This window comes from Perognathus longimembris, chromosome 6 (assembly GCF_023159225.1).
Source record: "Perognathus longimembris pacificus isolate PPM17 chromosome 6, ASM2315922v1, whole genome shotgun sequence".
Lineage (NCBI taxonomy): Eukaryota > Metazoa > Chordata > Mammalia > Rodentia > Heteromyidae > Perognathus > Perognathus longimembris.
The window spans coordinates 34,107,815-34,131,734 of record NC_063166.1 but is presented as its reverse complement, the minus strand read 5'-3'; the positions used below and the strand labels follow the sequence as shown (position 1 = coordinate 34,131,734).

At 42.4% G+C, this 23,920-nt stretch overlaps 1 protein-coding gene and 1 pseudogene across 6 annotated transcripts in view; both read right to left on the bottom strand.

Annotated features, from left to right (window-relative positions):
• Positions 1 to 7,098: 7,098 nt before the first annotated feature.
• LOC125353069 lies at positions 7,099 to 8,001 on the bottom strand (annotated as a pseudogene).
• A 3,402-nt stretch (positions 8,002 to 11,403) lies between these two features.
• The window catches only part of Ripk1 (receptor interacting serine/threonine kinase 1), a 34,420-nt gene continuing 21,903 nt past the window's right edge, over positions 11,404 to 23,920 (bottom strand). For 5 of the 6 annotated variants that reach the window (XM_048348528.1, XM_048348524.1, XM_048348529.1 and 2 more), the window contains 5 exons: positions 22,908 to 22,984; positions 20,631 to 20,721; positions 19,288 to 19,851; positions 13,165 to 13,317; positions 11,404 to 11,895 (listed from right to left, as the gene is read on the bottom strand). In XM_048348528.1, coding sequence (XP_048204485.1) covers positions 11,615 to 11,895; positions 13,165 to 13,317; positions 19,288 to 19,851; positions 20,631 to 20,721; positions 22,908 to 22,984 — 1,166 coding nt within the window. In that variant the 3' untranslated portion in view covers positions 11,404 to 11,614. The remainder of the gene's footprint in view (positions 11,896 to 13,164; positions 13,318 to 19,287; positions 19,852 to 20,630; positions 20,722 to 22,907; positions 22,985 to 23,920) is intronic. The other variant, XM_048348527.1, reaches the window with a different exon arrangement.

Genomic DNA, 23,920 nt, shown 5'->3' with positions numbered 1-23,920 from the left:
AGTAAGAGCAATAATAGTGGCTAGGGGAGCTACAGTAGCTCGGGCTGGAGGCTGGGGAAGATATATAAATTCTGTTGCCCACTATTCTATCATCCCCAAGCTGCCGGGCCACCCATAGGTAGGGTTTATGGGTGTCTAGGCTCTCTCCCTAGCTACCAAAGCACCAGCCATACATAGCAGGCCTAGCAAGGTAAAGTTAGCCAAGTCCATCTTTTGGTATGGCCTTTGTTGTGGCTAATCTGTCACGGGGGTGGAATGTCCTCTCTCGCTGCGAATGAGCCACCTGCTCCAGTCTCTTCGGGGGCATGGGTGAAGAGAATCCAGGTCGCAGCTCTGTCCACCCTGAGTGTGGTGGGAGTTGTCAGCAGCAGGATATAGGGTCCCTTCCATCGTGGTTCTTTTGGTGGACCTGCTATAGGGCTCTGAGAGGGGAATAAAAGCTCATAACATATGCGATTGCAAGTTAGGAATTATGGGAGGGGATCCCAAATCTGATCCTAAGGCTACAGATGAGCAAATCCAGGCTTTATCTACAAAACCATCTCAGTGAGGGAATCAAGCAGTTAAAGATATATGAGATCTTTCTGGTTAACATTTAGATGACATCACACAAGTCCCTTAGCCCTGCAGATGCAGGTACAGATAGTTTCACACCAAACCCCCAATTCTGAGACCCTATTTACCTATTTATATTATAGCCAATTTGATTATATACCAACTTTACTCATAAGCTCCAATTTTAAGACATACTGATATCATTTGCTACACACTCAAACTTTCTAGGGATTGTCATTCTTACTTTTAACATGCCAAAACCTTTTAATCTAAAGGAAACATTTTTGCTTCCCTAATTCTCTTTCTAAAGTCTTTCCTTATACAGTTTAAAATGTAACATATCCCCACTCACACCATCTTTTACTTCCTTATGCCAGCAGTGACTTACTGGAACATTCTGTGACACTTGACTTTTTAAATCCCTTTCTTATTCTCCAAGGCTTACTATACTAACTATCCTCTTTACAGTTTCTGGGGCTTCTTTGCTGCTAGAGTTTTAAACTGTCTACATTTTCTTTTCCTCTGGTTTGTAAAATCTGGTTTATCTCAACTACATCAAGGAAATTTACTGTGACTCTACCCACAGGCTGTTGGGGAAAACAAAGGTGGGGCAAGGGTCAGCCTGATGGGGACTGCTGCTCCTAAAAAGCCAGACCAGAGCCAACTATCATGAGTTACTATTTTAGAGTGGATTTCTCCAGATTCTAGTGCCTTTAAGTGCCTAAGGTTGGCCAGTGGCATCTGTAAGATCCACCCTCAGGAGGGCTCCATGAAGATGCCCCCAGCCATTTTAAATCTCTGTTCAGTTACCTTGGTACCTGGCACACCTGATGGTAGTTACCTCCCTTTCTTCTGAGGTTACACCCTAATCCATCTGGACACATTTTAATTCTCTTGGACACACCTCCCACCCCAGGCATTGCCTGGAAGTGACTCTCCAGCCTGTCATACATGCTTTGATTTTAGCAGCAGGCCAGTCTGCTTGAAAATTCCTTACAATATCCAATTTTCTTAATAGAGCTAGTTAACTCCAGTCAACTCAAGAATGTCCCCCCAAAATTTTAGTTTCAGCAGATCCAAAGTACTTTCCAGTAGAAATCAGCTGCTTGTGATAAGAGTCCCATTTGTTTTACCAAGATAGGGCTACACAGGGTGAAGATGTAGATTCTTTTAGATGACTGTCAGACTCCTTGATAGCTTAACCTAAGTTAACCTAAGGCCTAACTTTAGTCAAATTTCCTTGTATTTTCCTGATTCCTTCTTAAGCACACTAGCTTTTGTAGGCTGAATGTCAAGAAAGCTTTAGGCAATCAATGGCCCTTGGGTCATTTTTCCAGGGCAATAAGTTTAAATCAGATATTTAAAACCAACATAGAAGGCTTGGCCTGTAACCATTTCTCACAAGTGCAGTTTCTGTACACTGTTACCTCTGTTTTCCATGCCCCTAGTTTATCCTGTCTCATCTTCCCAAAAGCAACTCTGGTCCCTTGGTCCTAAAGGGGGGCTGATGGGTGAAGATCATCCATCTTCTGTAACTTCTTCAGGCTGACTCAGGGGCATTGGCCTTACCTAGCCAGGAACCTATAACCTTAGTCTACTTTACCAAGGGGTTGCCAGGATCAGATGTCCATTGGGAGTTTTAATCCAAACTGGAAATTACATTCAACATTTAACTTAACTATACAGACTTTTTGGGCTACCGCAGTGTAGCCTTTTAACATTCTAGTTTGTAAAAACTTTTTCCTGACTGGGGAACTGATCTCTGATGACCTAAAAAAAATACCTACATTACCTTTGCAGGCCTTTAACAGATCTCAGTAAGGACACAATCTCAGGTCTACAAGCTTTCTTTCCTGAACCGATGTACCAGCTCAAAATTCACTGCTAGTTAGGGCTTTGAGCAGATGCAGGGGGTTGGGATTTTTAAACTATCCCCTATTTAACAAACTTAGCTTTACTACCCACTACCACAGATGACTGGCAAGTTCCTGTCCAGTTACAAAGTAGATAGACATGGGCAATAAAAGGCATGCTTATGAACTATTCTTCTAGGACCTCCCGGCTCTGATTAACTTTTGAAAGGCCAAACAGGAGTGACTCTAGGATCTGACACCCTCTCTGCCATCCAAGCAGTGGCTTACTGACTCTGGATACACAATCACTCTGTCCCAGGAGTAACTTTTCCATGCTGGTATAAATGCACCTTTGGCATTTCTCTTGGTCCTTCACTGGACTTGGGCTCAGGGCCTGAGTGCTGTCCCTCAGCTCTCCAGCTCAAGACTAGCACCCTACCACTTTGAGCCTCAAAGCTACTCACGCCTCTGTTCCCAGCACTTCTGCTGGTCAGCTGGACACGAAGACTCCCACAGGGACCTTTCTCTGCCCAGGCTGGCTTCGAACCGCAGATTTCAGATCAATGAGTCTTACAGGAGGCCACTTTACTCCAATTAAAAGCAACAAGGTGGTCCACACAGAAGTAGTTTTTAAACATGCTGTTACCTGGAACTTATTAAGGGCCAATGTTACATCTTGACAAACTTGTAGGGGTCATCTGTCCTTCTCTGTGGGCCTGCTGGAAATTGTTACAAAAAACCTACAGAGAAACTGGAATGGCAATTAAACATTTTGGTAGCCATAAGTTTCCTTTTCTCACTTTGCAATAATCATTTAGGACAATTTTACCTCCAGATTTCTTATCTAGAAATGCATTCTTGATTTGCAAGGCCTTTTACTAACCTCTGTTTAACACTAACACTTCAGCTCTTATCTGCATTGGAAAAACTCTGAAGCTTACGGGCACTCTGAAACCGGTACCACCATTTGCCTTTGGGCTATCTGTTTTAAAAGAGCCTTTTTTCTTTTTTTTTTTTTTTTCTTCAGTCCCAGTTACCGCATGGCATGAAGACCTTTGGACACAATTGACAATTTTTCCTTAATGCAAGAATTACAATTACAAAATTAGAAATACTTATCAATTCTGCTTTCCAATAAATTAGTGAGAAATGTTAGCCCTTTTTGCCATTTCTTCCTGCATAGAGTTAATGAGAGTTTACTCCTATCCCCATTAGTTTAATATATGTCCTTTAAAATCCAAATTACAAAAATAGCACAGGAATCAAATCACATCAGATAAATAAACTTTTTAACCATTTAGAAAACTTTTCCAATTCTTAGTACCTAAGGGGCAGTTTTTATAAATTCCAGCCAAATCATTCATTTTTACCACTAGGTTTTCAAAGTTCACCTGAAACAAAAGAGACAAAAGAGAGGCCTCCATTGGCCTGTCCTACAGAACGGCCTATCTCCATCCTACTCCTCAGAGCTTGATGAACTGTCTTGGTGCCGGCTTGTCCTCTTCCACCATGAATGGACACCCCCTTTTGGCTGTCCCACCACGTGGATTCCCTCCAGGGCCTGTGCCACTACGTGGACTGGCTAAGCTGTACCTTTGCCAGATTACCCCTCACTCCTGAGGATAGGCACACAGGCACGTCCTAGGTTTTTCCTGTCTTTTCCTATTGGTCTCTGACTGAGAAACCCAAGCAGTTTTTTTCTTTCTTTTTTTTTAACAGTGATAAACCTTTACATCAAAATTTCTGACACTTAACCCTGATTTTTTAATTAAAGAAACAATTTTTTTTAACTCTAGTTCCTTTCTAAAACAATGTAATAATCCTTTAAAGCATTTGGTAACACCTGAACTTGATGACCATTTGGATTTTAAACTTAAACTCACTCAATTTTACATCATGCTAACAGTCTTGTACATGCTCACACTCACACATGCACACACACACACACACACACACACACATTCAAAAGATCTTAAAGTGAGCAAAATAAACATCGGCCGTACATTTTCCAGTGGCAGGAGGTATTTTTTGCCAATCTTACTCCTGCAACACCCAAATTTTAAGACAAAGCTTTTAACAAATGATTTTTAGCATTCTCCAGCCTCAATTTCCAGGGCTTGATAGTTTTAACAAAACATTTTAGCACACCAAATAATTTTCTGCTGAAGAAGGCTGGGTGGGGGTCACCCAGAGTTCTTTTTGTGGACACTCACACTCTGATTGTGAGCTGTCACCTGTACGTCTTTCCAATGGGCTAGACATAAATCCAAGGAGGTAGAGGGAGTCTTTCCCATTTCGTCTGTCATAGTCAGGAGATACACAAAACAGAGAAGAACAGTCCAGACCAGCCCTATAACAATACAAGCAATTTGTTTTTCCTTTTTCTGCAACACAATCTTTTCTAGTATCTGATTGGATTTACTATTTCTTTCTTTCCTAATTCACCACCGGTCCTAGTCTCCTCAGTACTCAATCTCGTCCTAAGCCCTTCTGCTTTCAATTTCACTTTCTCTTTTTCATCAAAGTCCAATTAATCACATCATTCAGACTAGTCCATAAAATAACAAGAGGTAAAACAATTCCAATAAAACAGAAAAGACAATACATACAGGAACTAAATATGCCATAAACAATCTACTAATTTATAAACTGACGGTGCCAACAAACACAGACAAGGTAACAAAACAAGCTATGCAGGTTTGACACAAAAGAGACTGTCAGACTCACAAATAACACAAAGACAGCACTGCACGGTGGGGTCACTCCCCACCACCTGCGGGTGGCTTGGGCTGACTGTTTAGGACTGGGGGGGGGATCCTTGCAGTAGGCTAGGGTCAAGTCTAGGGGGCTAGATGGTACATTACCAATGGCTCTGGTCAGGTGTTCAATCAAGACAGCTACAAAAAACACAACAATTACAACAACAGAAAAGATACCAAACACACAGGCCTGAGAAAAAGACAAGTTACAAGTTACTAGTACTAGTTGGAGATCTCCCAAGTCAGCCCCCAACCTCCTGAGAGGGTGCAGAAGGAGTGGACCCAAGTTCAAGTCGGCCCCCAACCTCCTGTGAGGGTGCAGAAGGAGTGGACCCAAGTTCAAGGTGGGCGGGTTGAGCCTCGGTGAGGAGACCCTCCCGGTCAGTGCCAGCTAGAAACCGGACCAATTTGTGCCCTATAAGTATCAAGGTGGGGTTCCAGGGGTCCCCCTTCAAGGGTGGAGGGTCTGGGACGTCTCCCAATTCCTCCAGGGTTGTCGTATGAGCATGTCTGCTCTGACAATCCCTAAAAAAAAAAAAAAAAAAAAAAAAAAAAAAGAACAAGCTAGAACGGCCATCTTCAAGAGACAAAGGACAGGACAAGACAAATTAACAGCGCTGTTTCTTCGGAGTCTGGGGTCTCAGGGGTCTCCAGGGCTATCCCGGACGAGCCCCCAAATGTTATGCCCATGTCGCGAGGAGACCGCCAAGAAGACCACCAAGAGCCAGATGCTCCGAAATGCAAAAGCAAGGCTTTATTCAGGCGAGCTGCAACTCGGGCCTCGTCCTACCCACCGACACAGTGGAGGTTAGGAGGAAGGCCAGGAGCAGAGTTTTACATGGGTATTTAAAGGAAAAAAATCACAGTTACATAAACCAGGTGCAGGCAGGATTGGGGTGTGAGGACAAATCTGATTGACTTGGGGCTAGGGGTTCTCTAAAAATTGGTCTGACGACATTCCAGGGTGGTCAAAGTATCTGGAACGTTCCCGAACCGGTTGGGCCATCCGGGAAATGGGTTTTTATGGCCAGTTGGTTTATTCTTAGCTTAACACAAACAACAAGATGGTTGCAGTTTCAAGATGGAGTCGTCCTAGTCTTTCAAAACCACCCCAGTCACTAAGATCTTGCACTCACCCTGTGTGCGCTGCTTCACTGCCAACTGAGCTACGCTTGAGGTCAGGGATCTGTTGATAGAGAACGGGACTAAAACCCCTCTGCACAGGGCATGCGATGGGAACCTTTGTTGTCTGAAGAAGTAGACCTGGGATGGCTGGCGTTCACACCAGCCTTTTGTGGTGCTGTTCCCAAAGAGGAATGCATACTGGGTTGCAGGTATAGCAAGTCCTGTGTCAGACGGAAGGAGGAAGATGAAGTTCCGCTATCTCTATGCCCAGGCAAGCCTTGAGCCTCAAATCTTCTTAGTACTCCAAACATGACAGTGATGCTAGAAACACTGCAACCCATGGATCTGCTTTGCTTTATCCTCAAATTGCCTTTTGCTACTAGCACACGGTTGAGAGACTGCTAACTTTAAAATTGGGCCAGAGAAAATAAAAAAGATTGACACTTTTCATCCTCCTCCTTTAACAGCAGGAATGCAATTACTTTAAAACTCCTCTTGAGCAGAAGTCCTATGTTGCTAAGTTTAAATACTGAAACTTTATACTTCAACATTTAAAGAATACAAATTATTCAAAGGGAGCATAAAGACTAAGGGTATAAAGTGTCTGCTTCTTTATTTATATAAATAGCATTTTAAAACAATCATCTTTAAGATTTTGATATTCCCTGTCAGTGAGTTCCTGACGGCAAAGCTGTCATGGTGACACACTGCAGGGCCTGCTGCAGGACAAGAGGCCGCAGGACAGCACCATTCACTTGAGATGAGTTGGCAGGCTCTGGAACTCCAGTTGTTCTGATTTTTAAGTCTTAAGCCTTTTCCCCAATCAAGTCCTTCTCCTCAAACTCCCCCTGTTCATCAGCAGTGGTGTCCTAGTACTGCTGGTACTCAAGACACCAGGTGATTCATGTTGCTCTCGGCCTCGGTGAACTCCATCTCGTCCATGCCCTCGCTGGTGTACCAGTGCAGGAAGGCCTTGCGCCGGAACATGGCAGTGAACTGCTCACAGATGCGTTTGAACAGCTCCTGGATGGCCGTGCTGTTGCCGATGAAGGTGGCCAACTTCTTGAGGCGCGCTGGGGGGATGTTGCACACGGCCGTCTTCATTGTTGGGATCCACTCCATGAAGTACTGCTGTTCTTGTTCTGCACATTTATCATCTGCTCGTCCACCTCCTTCATGGACATGAGGCCTCAGAAAATGGCAGCCACCATCAGGTAACGGCTGTGGAGGGGGGTCACACACAGACATCATGCTCTTGGAGTCGAACATCTGCTGGGTGAGCTCGGGCACCCGGTACTGCTGGCTGCCCCGGCTGGTCAGGGGGGTGAAGCCTGGCATGAAAACATACAGGCGCGGGAAGGGCACCATGTTCACGGCCAGCTTGCGCAGGTCTGCGTTTAGCTGGCCTGGGAAGCGCAGGCAGGTGGTGACCCCGCTCATGGTGGTTGACACCAGGTGGTTGAGGTCTCCATAGGTGGGGGTGGTCAGCTTCAGGGTGCAGAAGCAGATGTCCTACAGAGCCTCATTGTCAATGGAGTAGGTCTCATCTGTGTTTTCTACCAGCTGGTGGACAGTGTGGTATTGTAGGGCTCCACCACAGTGTCTGACATCTTGGGCGAGGGCATGATGCTGAAGGAGTTTATGATGTGGTCTGGGTACTCTTCTCTGATCTTGCTGATAAGCAGGGTGCCCATGCCTGACCCAGTGCCACCTCCCAGAGAGTGGGTTAGCTGGAAGCCCTGGAGACAAGGATGGAGTCCACCAGCTCGGCTCCCTCTGTGTAGTTGCCCTTGGCCCACTAAATGCCCACCCTGCTCTGGTCTGTCAGACACAAAGCCATTCTAAGACATAGACTCCAGGAATAATGACTGTGCCACTTACATTGTGCACCCAACAGGACTTCTGAGCAAACCTTTGCGATTATTTTAGATACACTTTGGTTAAATAAATGTTTTCAATGTATCCAGGACCATAAAAATCACTGAGGTTGTAAAGAAAGTAAAGAGAAAGTTGAGGATGATGCATTTAAAGCCAAAGCAAGCATCTCTAGAAATGAAGAAGAGAGCATTTGTTGATACTGAAATGATTGGGTTCCTTTGTTTTTGGAGACAACTCAAGGCCTGGATAATGCTATTTACCTCACCAGGATGATCTGTCCCTGGTAAGTGGCTCCTGGGGGCCAATCACCTCTCCCTGGGCCATGTGCTTCCTTCAGATCTAGGAGTCCAGCAATCCCTTAATTCAGAGAGCCTCTCTTAGTGGAGAAACCATGGTGCTGTGAGCTGGAGTCCTCTCCGCCAGTGCTGAAGGTTTGGTAGGTGCTAGAGGCATGGCTGTGAAATCAACTATGTAACTCAGAGAACTGGCCAGAGCAACACACAGCTGGCTGGCCTATCCTCTCTTTTCTTCCCTTCCCGACCCCTCTGCCCTTCTATTCTTCCCTTTTCATACGGGAGATCCCATTCTCCCCAGGATGAGCGTTGTGGTAGTCTGAGGAGTCAAGGGTTCCACTAAAGGACCCTGAAGCCCCAGAACAGACACCTGCAAACAGCAGCTGACAGGACACAGCTCCTATCAGTCAGGAGGGTAGAGCAGCTGACAGGACACAGCTCCTATCAGTCAGGAGGCTGGATGTCTGTCTGGATCCTCGAGTTCCCAGGACTTCCACAAGACCTGTGACACACCCCTATATGCCCATTTTCTTCCACTCACTCTGGTATCCCCTTCCCATGATTTCATGAGTGCCAAGGCTGATGGAGAAGAAGCAGTGACAGGCCCATGTGTGACTTAAGACCCATTAGTTCCCCAACCAGTGCCTTGGTCTTATTTCTAATTGTGGTTCAAGCTGCTGAGTGTTAACATTGAGAGCATCAGTCACTCCTTGGCAAAGGATTTAATCTCATTGAAAACCCAAGGTGCCTGTTTTCTTCCTCAATCTGGTGGCCAGAGAGCTTAGATTCCATCTTTAGGAAGTGCTCTGAGGTTCCTGGCAGGCTTGCTTTCCTTCCTAGGTTTCTCCTATTTCACTTCTGTCTCTGAATGTACCACTGGGTAAGAAAGAAACTCTGAATTTAACAGCACCTTATGCTAGTAGGAGTGTCTTGAACTTAGTTTTCACTCCAGCTCCCAAGATGGAAGGTAAGATGTGGTGAGGGCAGGAATGAGTGGAGCAAAAGGAGGAATGGTTTCCAGGCTGAGGAAAGAGAGACAGGAATTGAATAGATGGACAGCTATGGGTATCTCCATCTAGGCATGAGGCAGAGAGTAGGGTACCCAGTACTGGATGAAGGAAGGGGAGAGGTGGGCAGAGGAACTGAAGTCCTGGTGAGAAGACTTTCACAACTGACATCTATGAAGTGGTAAGCTCCTCCCTTGGGCTGCTTTCTCACAGGGCCAAGATTTCCACACTCCATACTGACCCAGGGGGATTGCAAGTGAAACAAGTGATAGGACCAAATGCAGTAGGGCAAGATTTTGATTGACATTGGGTCTCAGCTCACCAAAGATGGCAAGATGAATCCCTTCTTCTTCTTCCAGATCTTAGTCTTCCGTAACTCTGCTCAGGGGTCATTTCTTTATTTAACTCAGGCTCTGATTCACAGATTTAATCGTGTTTATTTAATGCCTCTGATGTTCCATTTCTCTTCTCAAGCTCATGAAAAAATTAATCAAAAATTTTTGGGGCTGGGGATATAGCCTAGCGGCAAGAGTGCCTGCCTCGGATACACGAGGCCCTAGGTTCAATTCCCCAGCACCACATATACAGAAAACGGCCAGAAGCGGCGCTGTGGCTCAAGTGGCGGAGTGCTAGCCTTGAGCGGGAAGAAGCCAGGGACAGTGCTCAGGCCCTGAGTCCAAGGCCCAGGACTGGCAAAAAAAAAAAAAAAATTATAGTTATCACAATGATTAGCAGCAGTTCTTTGCAACAACTGTTACTGGGAAACCAGAAGACTTTTCCTTGGTGTTTTCTCTTCTCCCTAATACTCCTTCAAAGTCTTCTCAGCTAATGTATGATTTGATATCATGGAGAAGAATTGCACATAATTCTTTTTTTTCCTTTTTTAAAAAATTTATTTATTGATTAAATTTTGTTGACAAGGTGTTGTGCAAAAGGGGTACAGTTACATAAAAGGGCAGTGTGTACATTTCTTGTGATATGCACATAATTCTTAAAACAGTGACTGACACAGCATTTGATATTGAAGTTAACTGATCTTATAATTTTGGGAAGAACTGCAGTTAACATACAAAATATTTGAGCAGATATGAGGATTTTATTGGGTAAAAGTAAGAAATTTATTTTACACTCTCTGAGATATTTTCCCCAACGAAACCCAAGAAATTGAGTGAATGGAGAATTGAAGTTTATGGATGGCATGAACTGAAAGAAAATAATCTTTCTCAAGTACAGTAAACCTGCCTAATTTGTGATTACACATTATTTTAATCAAGAGCAGTCAACAAAAATGGAAAAATGACAAAGTCAAATAGAAATGATAAAAAGGATTCTAAATTCCCTTACAGATCACAGGTTGTTTGCCTGCCCTTACTTTTATGAAAATCTTTCCGCCAAAAAAAAAAGAGACACCCAAAGAGCAAGATAAAAATTAATGCGCTTAATTGAAGTGACAGTGTGATATAATGAAAATTCCATGTATGTAGGAAGGTGGTGGTTTTTAGCAAAAGTTCAGCAGTATTATGGGGAAATGAATCAAGCATCTGTGGTATAGCACTAAACACTTAAGCATCATTAATAGTTTGTGGTGTTTTTCACCGTGAAGGTCTCTTCTTGGAGCCATATACTTGAGCTATCAAGGGTTTGCTAGACTTCTTCCCATTTCAAGATTCAAATTCGTTTCGCTCTTCTCCTTTTTTATTGTTTATTTATTTATTTTGCCAGTCCTGGACCTTGGACTCAGGGCCTGAGCACTGTCCCTGGCTTCTTTTTGCTGAAGGCTAGCACTCTACCTCTTGAGCCACAGCGCCACTTCTGGCCATTTTCTATATATGTGGTGCTGGAGAATCAAACCCGGGGCTTCATGTATACAAGGCACACACTCTTGCCACTAGGCCATATTCCCAGCGCCCTCTTCTTTTTTAATCGGTCTGCATCATGACAAGATCTTTCTTGTACTGTTCCTGAAAGTAGGTTGCTGGCTGTAGACTTCTCATTCTCCAGCTCCAAAATGCATGAGCTATGTCTGGAGACACAGATTGCTCAGCGGATGGAGTTCTGAACATTCTAGGTAGTATGATTCTCAGTGGGTTAGCTCCTAAGAGAGGAAGGTGCTTCGTGTTGGCAAGGCCCCTCCAGGGGTAGTTCTAGTTGACCTGTATCAAGCAGTTCAGAAGGTCTCTTCTAGAACAAAGATAGAGCGCCAATGCCAGCTTTCCCACTGTGGCCCCCTGGTTGCCTTCTCTCATCAGCCACTTCTGGAGCATCTGGTAGACTTTTTCTCTTAGGCCATCTCGCTCATAGTCATGGTCAATTTCGTCAATCTGAGACTCGGAGAAGCCCAGCTTCCGGGCACAGTTTTTCCACTGCTTTCCCAGGTGGGCCCTGACTGGGTTCAGGTGTTTATCGGTCAGAGTTGTAGTATCATCTGCCAAACAGAAAAGAGAAAGCAGCTATAAGCTACCCCAACATGCTACTTTCCTGGATTGTGGAAAAAGCAAAATAAAGGGAAGAACAATAGGAGGAATGAAACAGATAACACTTCAACTATGGAGTTCTTTATTCATGGCATGATACTTGATCTGCCTGCCAGCCTGTAAGAAGTTTGTGTGTGACATAAACTATGGCACCCTTTCCTCCTGGTAGGTACAAATGAACCTTGATGAGGGCTTTTTCATGATTAAAATCCCTCAGAAGCTACTATGTTGTGTTCTCTTCAACCCTAGCTAGCAGTACAGTTTGTTCTGCACGTGTGTGTGTGTGTGTGTGTGTGTGTGTGTGTGTGTGCGCAAATATTAAGGAACACTAGATCAAGACTACTGTTCTGCCTTTTGAGTCACAGTCCCACTTAGGGTTTTGTGGTGATTAAAGAGAGAGAAGAGATTCTCATAGACTTTCTTGCCTGGGCTGGCTTTAAACCAAGATTATCCTGTCTCAACCTTCTGAGGAGTCTGAACCTTCTAGGATTAAAGGTATGAGCCATGGGTGCCCAGCTACAGCAACCCCCACTTTTTTTTTTTTTGCCAGTCCTGGGGCTTGAACTCAGGGCCTGGGCACTGTCCCTGGCTGCTTCTTGCTCAAGGCTAGCACTCTATCACTTGAGCCACAGCGCCACTTCTGGCTTTTTCTGTTTATGTGGTATTGAGGAATTGAACCCAAGGCTTCATGCATGCTAGGCAAACACTCTACCGCTAAGCCACATTCCCAGCCTACAGTAACCCTTTGATGTGAACCTAGGGAGCTATTTCTCCCAAGTCTGAATAGTAACACTTATGCTGATGAGAGCTGAATGCCTTTACAGAACTTCCTATGTGCTAGGTAGTGTTCTAAGACTTAACACATAGTGATTTGCTTAATTTTTAGCAGTAAAGTCATAAGTTAAATTCATAGATTCTCCTCATATTAGATTTTCCCCACATTTGTAATAATAAATTACAAAGGGATTATAATAAGACACTGAGGAAACACAGAGTAGATTTTAGTGAGAAAGCTATCACAAGAAAACATTTAACATTCATTTATATTCCCCTGAACAAGAAAGTTTAATGCTGCCAGATATTGTGTGTTGGTTATTGACTTATTTTATTTATTTATTTGCAGTATTTTGGATTCAATCTGAGCACTGTGCATGCCAGGTAAGTACTCTAATTCTGATTTACCCCCAGCTCAAAATTGGGTCTTTAATAAAGCATCTTACCAAAGATCGCTTGGTACTTGGAATCTGACTCTTCTTTGTAGTCTGTACCTGTGCTGTCGGGATATTGTGAACTCATGGCACCGATCTCCATATAATTATAGCTTCCAATTTGAATGCCACTGCTGTTATAAACTGTACACTTTATGGAGTCATCTGAATAGAGATAAACACAGAGGTAAGTACAAGATCAAACCAAGAGAAAAACTGTAGGATGGTTAAGGAGGAGGGCTTTATTCCAAACATTACAGTGAAATGAGTGAATAAATTTCCTCCTTTAAAATGTGGCTACTTTACCTCACACTATTAAGATGACTATTAGAAGAAAAATAGTGTTGGCAAAACGTGGAGAAAACAGACCCTTGGTATGTAGCTGGTGGAGTGTGAGCTGGTACAGGCAGAGGGGAAAACAGCATGGAATTTCCCAAACAGTAAAAAATAGATTGTGTGATGCCATAATTCTGTTTCTCAGCATTTATCCTAAAAGACTTGAATGTGAATATATCTCTACACCTCTGCTCCTAGAAGCATTATTCAAATAGCCAAAATGGAGAAGCAACCAATGCCTGTCAACACGTGAGTGAAAAAACAGAATGTGCATTATGAACAGAATCATCATCATCTTCTTTTTTTTTTTTAAAGACAGAAGCACCAGCCCATTTCAAATTCTTTATCCTCAGGACTGGGATTACAGGTGTGTGCCACCTTGCTGCCATATGCCCGAATCTTAGTCTGAGAAAGTGAATCTTGATACCTCTTGAACCCAGAAGACATTGGCTAGGTGAACAATTCAAGGACAGACACTCTGATTCTGCTCACATTAAGGTACTTAGTCAAATCAGAGACAGAAAATAAAATGGTGGTTAACTGAGACTGGGGAAAAGAATGATTTAGGGCTTAATGGGGGAAAATTTCAATTTGGGAGGATGAAATGTTCTGGAGATAGTGGTGACCTCTGTCACCATATGAATGTTCTCTATGCCTCTGGACTACACAACTCAAAAAATTAACATGGCAAAAGTATTCTACTAGAATTAAGAAATTATGTGACCTGGGTACTGGTGGCTCACATCTGGAATCCTAGCTGCTCAGGAGGCTGAGATCTGACGGTCACGGTTTGAAGCCAGAAAAGGTAGAAGACGTTTGTGAAACTCTTGTCTCCAATTAACCACCAAAATACTAGAAGTGGAGGTGTGGCTCAAGTGGTAGTAGCCTTGAGGGGAAAAATCTAAGCAAGAGCACCAGGCCCTGGTACTGGCGCAACAAAAAATTTTTTTTTAAATGTGGCCTGGCATGGTTGCACATACTGCCACAGTGAAGACTGAAGCTAGAGGATCATGCGTTCAAGTTAAGCCTGGGTTATGTACTGATTAAGTCTCAAAAAATGAACAACAGCAAAAAATGCAGCTGCCCCTAAGTCAGGAAAGAAGCTATCCAAGGAAATAAGGCTTGGCCTGCTCAAGTAACTGCTAAGGGCTCTCGTCCTTTGTACAAGAAACTCAACCTCTCAGGTCCGTATTCAAAATGATCCACAGCTCCACATGAATCTCTTTTGATGCTCCTCCTTTTGCCCTCCCCTCCCTCTCTCCAGTTTAAAGGCTTGGGGCTACCATCTTTCCCAGATCCATCATGGGGGCAGGGGTCTTTCTTTGAGCCAACTGTTCCACTGCCTTATCTGCTAGTGTCCCAGCTATGAGTTCCCAACAGAGGACCAGGTGAAATCCCCTTCCTTCTACGAGCCTGCACTGAAGTCTAAATCCCAGGCCATTCCTGTGCTCTCAGCTGCTGTGCTCAGTAAGGTATATGCCTTCCCCACCCGTGTGTGAGTCCTGGGTAGGCAGACACCAAGCCCACTCATTTTCCTAGCCCTCACACGAGCTCAGGGCTCAGTGTAGTCTTTGCATGCAGTGCCACCATGCAGCAGTGAATGTGTCAAATGTGTGGCATTAAAGAACATTGAGCAGATTTCTGAGGGGTGCAGAGGGATGAAACAGTTCCCAGGGAAGTGGAGTTTGGTGAATCAGCTCAGGAAGCATCTCCAGCCCTGAAGTCCTACCCAGTGGGAGCAGATGCCACAATGGCTGTTGTTCATTTTCCTCAGTGAAGCAAAGAAAACCTGGGCTCTATTGACGTGTGCAAGGAGTGTATGATGCACACACCCAGAGGCTGAAGGCCATTTTGGGTGATTCATGGAGCCACCAAAACCAAGGTCCTGAAATCCTAAGGAAAAAATCCTGGCTGCAGTCTCTAAAGTGTTGTCTGCTCTAAAGGCTTCAACTTCTTTAAGTGTTCTTCCTTAACTTCTTTAAGTGTTCTTCCTTAATAACAACTACGATAAGATTGAGCTGCTTTACCCATTTAATCATCCCAGCTTGCTGTAATAGGCTTGTGCTGCTCGGTTAACTATTCAGCTGTGTCAACCACTGGCTCACAGGAGGTAAAGTCCAGACAGCACCTTGACAATTTACCCCACTATTTTACCCTGTACCTCTCCATCCTGAAGCCAGTGAACTTCTTTTATTAGTGTGTGTTATACAAAATAGTTGGTTTCATTATAATTTTACAATTACATTCATATTTACTTCATCCATTGCTTTGTCCTCCTCCCCAGCCCATGAATCTCTACCGCAATACTGCTAGTCATTTCCTACACTCATGTCCTTTTTAGAAAACAAAACAAACCCTCAAATCCACATGGGAGGGAATATGGCCTAGTGGCAAGAGTGCTTGCCTCATATACATGAAACCCTGGGTTCGATTCCCCAGCACCACGTATATAGAAAATGGCCAGAAGTGGTGCTGTAGCTCAAGTGGCAGAGTGGTAACCTTGAGCAAAAAGAAGCCAGGGACAGTGCTCAGGCCATGAGTCCAAAGCCCAGGACTGGCAAAAAAAAAAAATAATAATAATAAATAAAATAAGATAAAAATCCACATGGGACAAAATATGAAATATTTGTCTAATTTTATTTAACATAGTATTCTCCTATTCAATCCATTTCCTGCAAGTGGCTCAATTTTGTTCTTCCTTATGGCTGAATAATAATCCATTGTGTTTATAGAGCGCATTTTCTTCATTTACCCAGTCATCTGTGACATCTAGGCTAATTTTGTAACTTGATTATTGCAAGTAGTGCTGCTTTAAACAAATATCTCTATTGTCTGCTGACTGTGATTCCTTTAAACATATACCCAGCAGTGGTATAGGCAGGATCATAACGTTTTATTTTTTGCTGTACTCATTTCTATAGTGGATGGACTAAGTTACCTTTCCACCAACAATGTATAAGAGTTCTCTTGTCTCCTGCATCATTGCTAACCTTTGTTGTTTGTTTTCTTGATTGTTATTCTCATAGGGGTAAGAGACAATTTCAAGTACTATTTATTTATTTATTTATTTTTGCTAGTCCTGGATTTCCCACTTTTTGGTAATTAATTTGAGCGTCACTGATTGTCCTGCCCAGGCTGGCTTTCAATTGTGATCCTCATGTCATTCTCCTGAGTAGCTGGGATTACAGGTGTGAGTCACTGGCACCCTGCTCAATGTAGTTTTTATTTGCATTAAGGACACTATGAACACAGGAGGGTTTCTCTTGTTTTCCTCTTTCAGTTTGTTCAGTGTTATATACTCTTCATTGCAGGGGGCTTTTACTGCCTCTAGTTAGGTTTATTCCTCTGCATTTAATATTTTTAGCGGCCACTATGAATGTGATTTTTTTATTAATACATGATATTGAAATGTAGAAAACCTATTGAATTTTGTATGTTGATCTTTTACTTTATCAAAAGTGTTTATCAGGTACTGCTTTTTTAAGACTAAGAGCTTATGTATTCAAATAGGGGATGATTGGATTTGTTCATTTCCTATTTTTGTCCCTTTTTATTTCTCTCTGGCCTTGTAACTCTGGTATGTACTATATTAACTAAGACTGGAAACAGTGAAAACACTTGTCTCATTCCTGATTTTAGAGGAAATATTTATAGTTGTTCCCCACTGAGTATACAGTTGGTTATAGGTTTGTTGTAAGTAGTCTTAACTATTTTGAAGTATGAGCCTTCATTCCTAGTTTTTTCAAGACTATTCATTTATTGACATGATCATGTAATCTTTGTCCTCAATACTATTATGTGTTATGTGTATTAATTTGCAGTTTATTGAACCATTCTTGCTTCCCTGAAATGAAACCAGTTTGATATGGGGTATGATCATTTTTTAGTGCTCTGTTGAATTTGGTTTGTAGTTTATTGAGGACTTCTGTGCCTATGTTCATCTATTTTTGATATATCCTTATTTAGTTTTAGAACCAAGGTAACACTGGTGTTGTAAAGATGACTTTACATTTATTTCCTATCCATTTTAAGGAATAGTTTTAAGGGTGTTAGTGTCTGTTCTTCTTTAAAAGTCTGGTCAAATTCAGCAGTGAATTCATCCTGTCCTGGGCTTTTCTTTGTTGGGAGACACTTTAGCACTATTTCAATCTCATTGCTCATTATTTATTTATATCTTCTTGGTCCAGTTTTGGTTGGATACAAATAACTAGAAATGCACCCATTTCTTTTAGGTTTTCCGAAGTATGGAGTATGAGTTTTCAAAATGTTTCCTAATGACTCACTAGATGTTATTGTTATCTACTATAATGTGTCACTTTTATTTTTACCTTTCCAGTTCCTGGAATTGTGCCTTATACTCTTCCCAAAAGAGTAGCCTCCTTTGAATATCTCACTTTTATTCTTTTGCTTTCTTAATCTGGATCTTCTCTTTTTTTGATTAGTTGAATTCTGGGCTTGTCAATCTTATTTATCTTTCCAAAGAACCGACTCCATCTCGATTTTTTTTTTTTGGTTCCTATATCACTAATTTCCACTCTGATCTGTATTATTACTTTGCATTTATGAACTTGGGGCTTGACTTATTCTTATTTTTCTAAGATCTTTAAGTGCAAAGTGAGGTATTTATTTGACATTTGATTTTTTTTTCAAATGTAGGCAATCATGTAAGCTTTTCTCTTAGAACTAACTGCCTTTGCTGTATTCTTGAGTTGTAGTTTAGTTTTTAATGACTCTAGAAATTAAAAGATATCCTCCTTGATATCTCCAATGATCCACTGATCATTCAAAGCATAATATTTCATCTTCATCTGCTCATATACTTTCTATTGTTTCTCTTATAATTGATTTCTAATTTTATCCCATTATGATGTGATAATATAGGATAGATTATTTCTTTCTTTTTGGTATTTGTTAAGACTTGCTTATGGGCATGGAATGTGATCTATTTTGAGACAGTTCCAAAGGCTGCTAACAAGAATATACATTCTGTAGCTGTAGGATGTTCTGTAGATGTCTGTCAAGTCCATTTGATGTATGCTATAATTTTTAACTCTGAAATTAGTTGATTTTTTTGTCTGCTTCACATATTTATCTCTGAGAGTGGGATGTTAAAGTTACCTATTATTACTGAATCTAGACCTATCTTTTCTTTTATGTCCCAGTGTATGTCATATTAAGTTGGGTGCATCAGTGTTGAGAGGGAGTATATGTGAGTGTGTGTGTGTGTGTATGTGTGTGTGTGTGTGTGTGTAATTGAAGTCATTCAGAAATTAAGGTGGTGTTCTTAAGTGTCTTTTGGTAATAATGCTGGCTATTAAATTATTAGTAACTACTATCATGTAATTTCAACATTAACTGATAAAAATATGGAAATTGAAATAAAATTTATTTTTCTCATCACAAATGGTATTCTAGACCCTATGGAAATAAGAAATAAAATATATGACTTATTTTATTTAGAGAAATGCAAGCAAGATAATAGAGATAAGCATATATCTGACCATTTATCGGAGAAAGAAAGATGCCATTCAGGTAGAATGCAAGATGCCTGCCATTTACAAAAGTTCTGAACCCTAACAATTTGTGGCAGCTGGGATGTGTCATAAGCCAAAAGAACTCCATCCAAAAGTTGAAGACCAAACCGTATGGTCTGAGGCTAGCTTGCCACGCGGCCAGTTATACTTGGCAGCTGAAAACTTTAAACAACTTGTTACTTGTCACCACTGATAATGTACAGCCTACCATACTGCCAATGGGCTGCTTTACTTTCAGAAGAGAGAAAAAAGTAAGTTTATTTACCTGTTGGTGGCAAGGAGCAATACGGAATGGTGGGAGTGCTCCCCAAGGTATTGGTCTCAGGCACTGGAGTTTTATACAAATTAGGCATTTGGCTTGGATTTGGCCCATACCAAACTCCTGCAGATGCTGCTCCTGAATCAAAAAGTTGTGTTCCAATCCCAGGTAGATTATAGAACTCACTGTTGCAATACAGTTCCTGGGCTTGGCTGGTGAGCCCGGTCCGTTGGTGTATGGCATTAACATGACTTGTTGCACTGAGATGAGCAAGACCTTTTACTCCTGTGCTCTGAACATTCCCAGAAGGCCTCTGTTGTGCAAAAGGGTCATTGGAGACCCTTCGTTTCTTTTCCTCCTCCCTGTTGTAAGCCACATTCAGTCTGGGCTGTAGTTTTGTCTGCTTGTCCATACGGTTGCCAAAGACATGATAGCTGGCTTCCTCCTGAAGTTTTCGCTGCAGGTTGGGCTCAGTGTCTTCTTGTGGGTGCTCCAGAGAAGGAGAGAACCAGGACTCCTCCACAGGACCCATCTCCAGTCCCTGAGAACTATGCAGTGAACCAGGCTCTGCTGTGACAGAGAGGAAATCACCAGGATAAGTTTCATGAAACATTTTAAAAAGCAGCATCACAAATCAGCCCTTTACAGTGACATGCTAAGAAGGAAAAGAAAAGGAATGAGTGTTTTTAGTAACTGGTCTTCTTACAGTTAGTAAGAGAGTCTGACTGGTGGCAAGGGAGCATGGGGAAATGATAATGGGCCACAAAAGAGTGACTACCAGAGGGATGATTTGGGAGGAAAAGGACTTGAGTTTTTGTTCCAGTGCAACGAGGGTGGATCCAAGAATAAGCAGCTGTGCCCTCTGCACATGGCATCATTGATTTCATTATGTAATGCTGATGGGAGTCATTATCACCTGAACTTGATGGAGGAGGCTTAGATGAGGTGAAGTGACTTGCATCAGAGCACACAGGAGTGGCTTCAGTATTCTGCGCTCGGCATTCCACTTTCTTCTAATGAAAAGGGTCCCTAATGCACTGTGAGACCAATGTCTCGGCTTGCACAGACCCAGTCACCTACGACCTCTTCGAGGACTTCGCTCTCACACATGTACCTTCTTCCTGCTAAATCCATCACTATCTCCTTGTCAGACACATCAGGCTCCTTGGGTTCAAGACACTCAATGACTGTGGTCTGTGCGGCTACTTAATATTTCAAAGACATACAATGGGTGTCCAGAATATAACTTAAATTCCTTGCTAGCAGAAGCTCAGCTTTATAGTCCCTTCTGCTTCCACACGGGTCTGAATAGTACTTCAGAGATAAGATTTAACTGTATGGTTAGTTACCTGAATTTGATCTACTTGGTGGTAACGCAACAGAATCAACTTGGAGAGACTGCATTCTCTTCAAAAGTAAATTTTGGTCTGGATATTCCTTCTGTAATCAAGAATACAGATACATACTTTAGTAAAAAGCAGATAACACTGAGTCCTAGAAAATTATTTTAAGAACAGATCTATGGCTGGGCATGGTAACCCACAGACCTGCAATTTAGCTACTCAGGTGGTAAAAATCAGGAGGATCTAGTTCTTGATATTCTTCACACTAAGCTAGGTGTAGTGGTTTACCTGCAAGTAAGCTAGGTGTAGTGGCTTACGCTGGTAAATGCCAGCTATGTGGGAGACATGACTAGGAGAATGCAGTTTGAGGCCATTCCTAGGCAAAAAAGCAAGAGATTAGGCTTAATTAATCAATCAGGCTTAACAGATCCATTTTACCAGCCTTTGAAAGCAACCAACACTTGCCTTTTTGTGTCCTCAAGTAGGTGTTTTCACCCTCACTAATCTATCACTACTCACTGTCACTACTTCATTTTCATTAATTTTGCTATCTTCTTTAGATATGCTTGGCCAATTCATTTTTCACTACTTTTCACTTTTCAGCTCTTCTTTGAACTTTGCTTGCTCCCTTTTCCCCTTTTTTCTCCCCTTCCCCCTCCCTCCAGGTCCTCCTGCTCCTCCTCCTCATCATCCTTCTTTCTTTTTTCCTGAACTCAAAATCTGTGCTATCTCTGAGCTTTTTCTTTTTTTTTTGGCCAGTCCTGGGCCTTGGACTCAGGGCCTGAGCACTGTCCCTGGCTTCTTTTTGCTCAAGGCTAGCACTCTGCCACTTGAGTCACAGTGCCACTTCTGGCCGTTTTCTGTATATGTGGTGCTGGGGAATTGAACCCAGGGCCTCATGTATACAAGGCAAGCACTCTTGCCACTAGGCTATATCCCCAGCCCCTGAGGAAAAATCTTAACCCACCAAACCAATGAACAAGGCCTGGTGGCATGTTCTTGTCATCCCAGTGATATGGGGAACATAAATAGGAGGACTGTGGTTCAGGCCAATAGTGGTAAAGATGTGAGATGCTATTACGTGGAGGAGCTAACTTTTCTAGAGAGCACAAATGAGGTTCCCAAATGACTATTCTCATCTGTCTATTGTTCCTTTAGTACTTCTTACCCAAACTTAGTTTAACATTTGTTCTGTTTTATGTCAACAGATACAATTCTGTTTTCTTATTTTTCTGTTCAGTGCTAGGAATCAAACCTAAGGCTTCATATATTGCTACTACCCACAGCCTGTCACTTTTTGCTTAAGAATTTCTTAAAATGGCTGGACTCTGGTGGCTCATACCTGTACTACTACTTGGGAGACTATTTGAGTCATGGTTCAAAGCCAGCCCGGTTAGACAAATGCAACAGACTGTTATATCCGATTAACCAGCAAAAGACTAGAACTGGAGGTATGGCTCAGTACTATGGGTTCAAGCCCTAGCTGTTACACACACACACACACACACACACACACACACACACACACACACACACACACAGAATTCTTCAAAAGAGCAGATTCATTTATAGTATTTTCCATTTTTTTCCAGTAACATTGTGTTGTTGTGTTTTGTTTTTATATGGCCATATTTTTTCATTTCTTATATTTTAATGGTGAAATGAGTTGACTTTGCCAATATGATAGTATTTGCACAAAATTTCTGATTTGGTTTTATATGCTCACCAAGCTTTTATTTTTTTCAGGCAGAAGAGAAAGTTTATTACTGAACTGCTGGCCTGTGGCCAAGATGACCCATGGCCGGAGAGAAGGGAGAGAAAGGAGAGAAGGGAAAGAAGGGCAAGGAGAGAGACAAGGGCCGACCCCCACCCAGCCCTGCCTTATCTAGGGCAGGGGTAGGGGGTGTGGCCAGGTGGATTAGGATGTGACCTCAGGAAAAGGGGAGGTAACTGCCTGCAGGTCTGCTGGTTACCCAGGTAACTGGGTGGAGACTTAATGAGGTGGGGTCATCTACATGGAGCCTTCCAGGGATGGACCTTACATTCCAGCCTTTCAATAGTTATGAAAAAGGACAAAGACTCTCTCTGGCTGCTTCCTGCTGGCAAGCGGCCTCGGCATTATGGGTAAAAGGCAGAAATGTGGCCCCTCCTGGAGAAGGCAAGCAGCAGGGTCCCTTTCACCGAGCTTTTTAACTTCAAGTCTCAGTAACAATTTATACTGCTTTGTTTTTCCCAATTGATTACACATGCTTTGATATGTTGTTTATTGAGTACATTACCTACCTTTAAACTCTCCACATCTGCTTCTATGTTTTCTTTCACTTGACTTACATAAAAAGGTCTAAATTTTTCTTCAATACCTATATGAGAAAAGTCCTTTAAATTTCATATTTTAAAACAGATAAAAACATTAGCCATCTATTTTCTTTGAATTACTTACTTTAACCTGTGACAAAAGCATTAAAATAAAGTTTTAAGCTCCAAATTACTGTTATGAAAAGCCCAACAGGATGAAGCACTAGGAAGAAAGAACAAGGGCCAGAATATCACTAGAAGTTGAAACTCTGACCTAACGTTAGAGTGAACATAGGGGCCTGGGTTTAGCAAAGCTCTAGTGATGAAAGTTAATCTACAAGATAACAAGGATGAGAAAACTCTTAAGTTTCTGTCCATCTGGCATCAAGTTTATGAATGGATGGGATACTCAGAATAAGAACTGAGGTAAAGGTTACAGTTGCTACCTGTAAAAGGAAAATAAAACTTCAAAAAGATGGAGCAGATATACTTTGCTTCTTCTTGCTAAGAATAACTAACATCCCTAGATACTATATATGAAACAAACATACAGATGTTCTGTAAGGAGGAGAAAGGAAGGCAGATTAGTTGAGGCCTGAGGGTCTGAATAAACACAAGTAGTGAGTTCCTGTATTTCTTCTTTGCCTCCTGTATCCCAGAGCTGCAGCTGAAAAGCTAGAAACCCACAAACATCAAGAGACACAGACAACAACAAAGCCTCTTCTTTTGAGCCACAGGACTAAGTAGGGGGCAGCCTACTAACAGGAATCCTTTGAGGCATAGTGTCTCTATTCTAGCTCCACACCACAGAAGAAAACTGTGACTCCTCCCCAACACACACCAGCTCTGAGCAGTGAACATCTTGGATCTTTCCCTCAGGAAAGGCACTTCACTCCTACCAAGTGCATGTCAGAGACAGCCAAAAAGGAAGCCTGAACTTTTCAGCCTAATGGCTGGAAATGAGTCACTCCATTCCCATGGAGTCAGTAAGCCACAAGAGT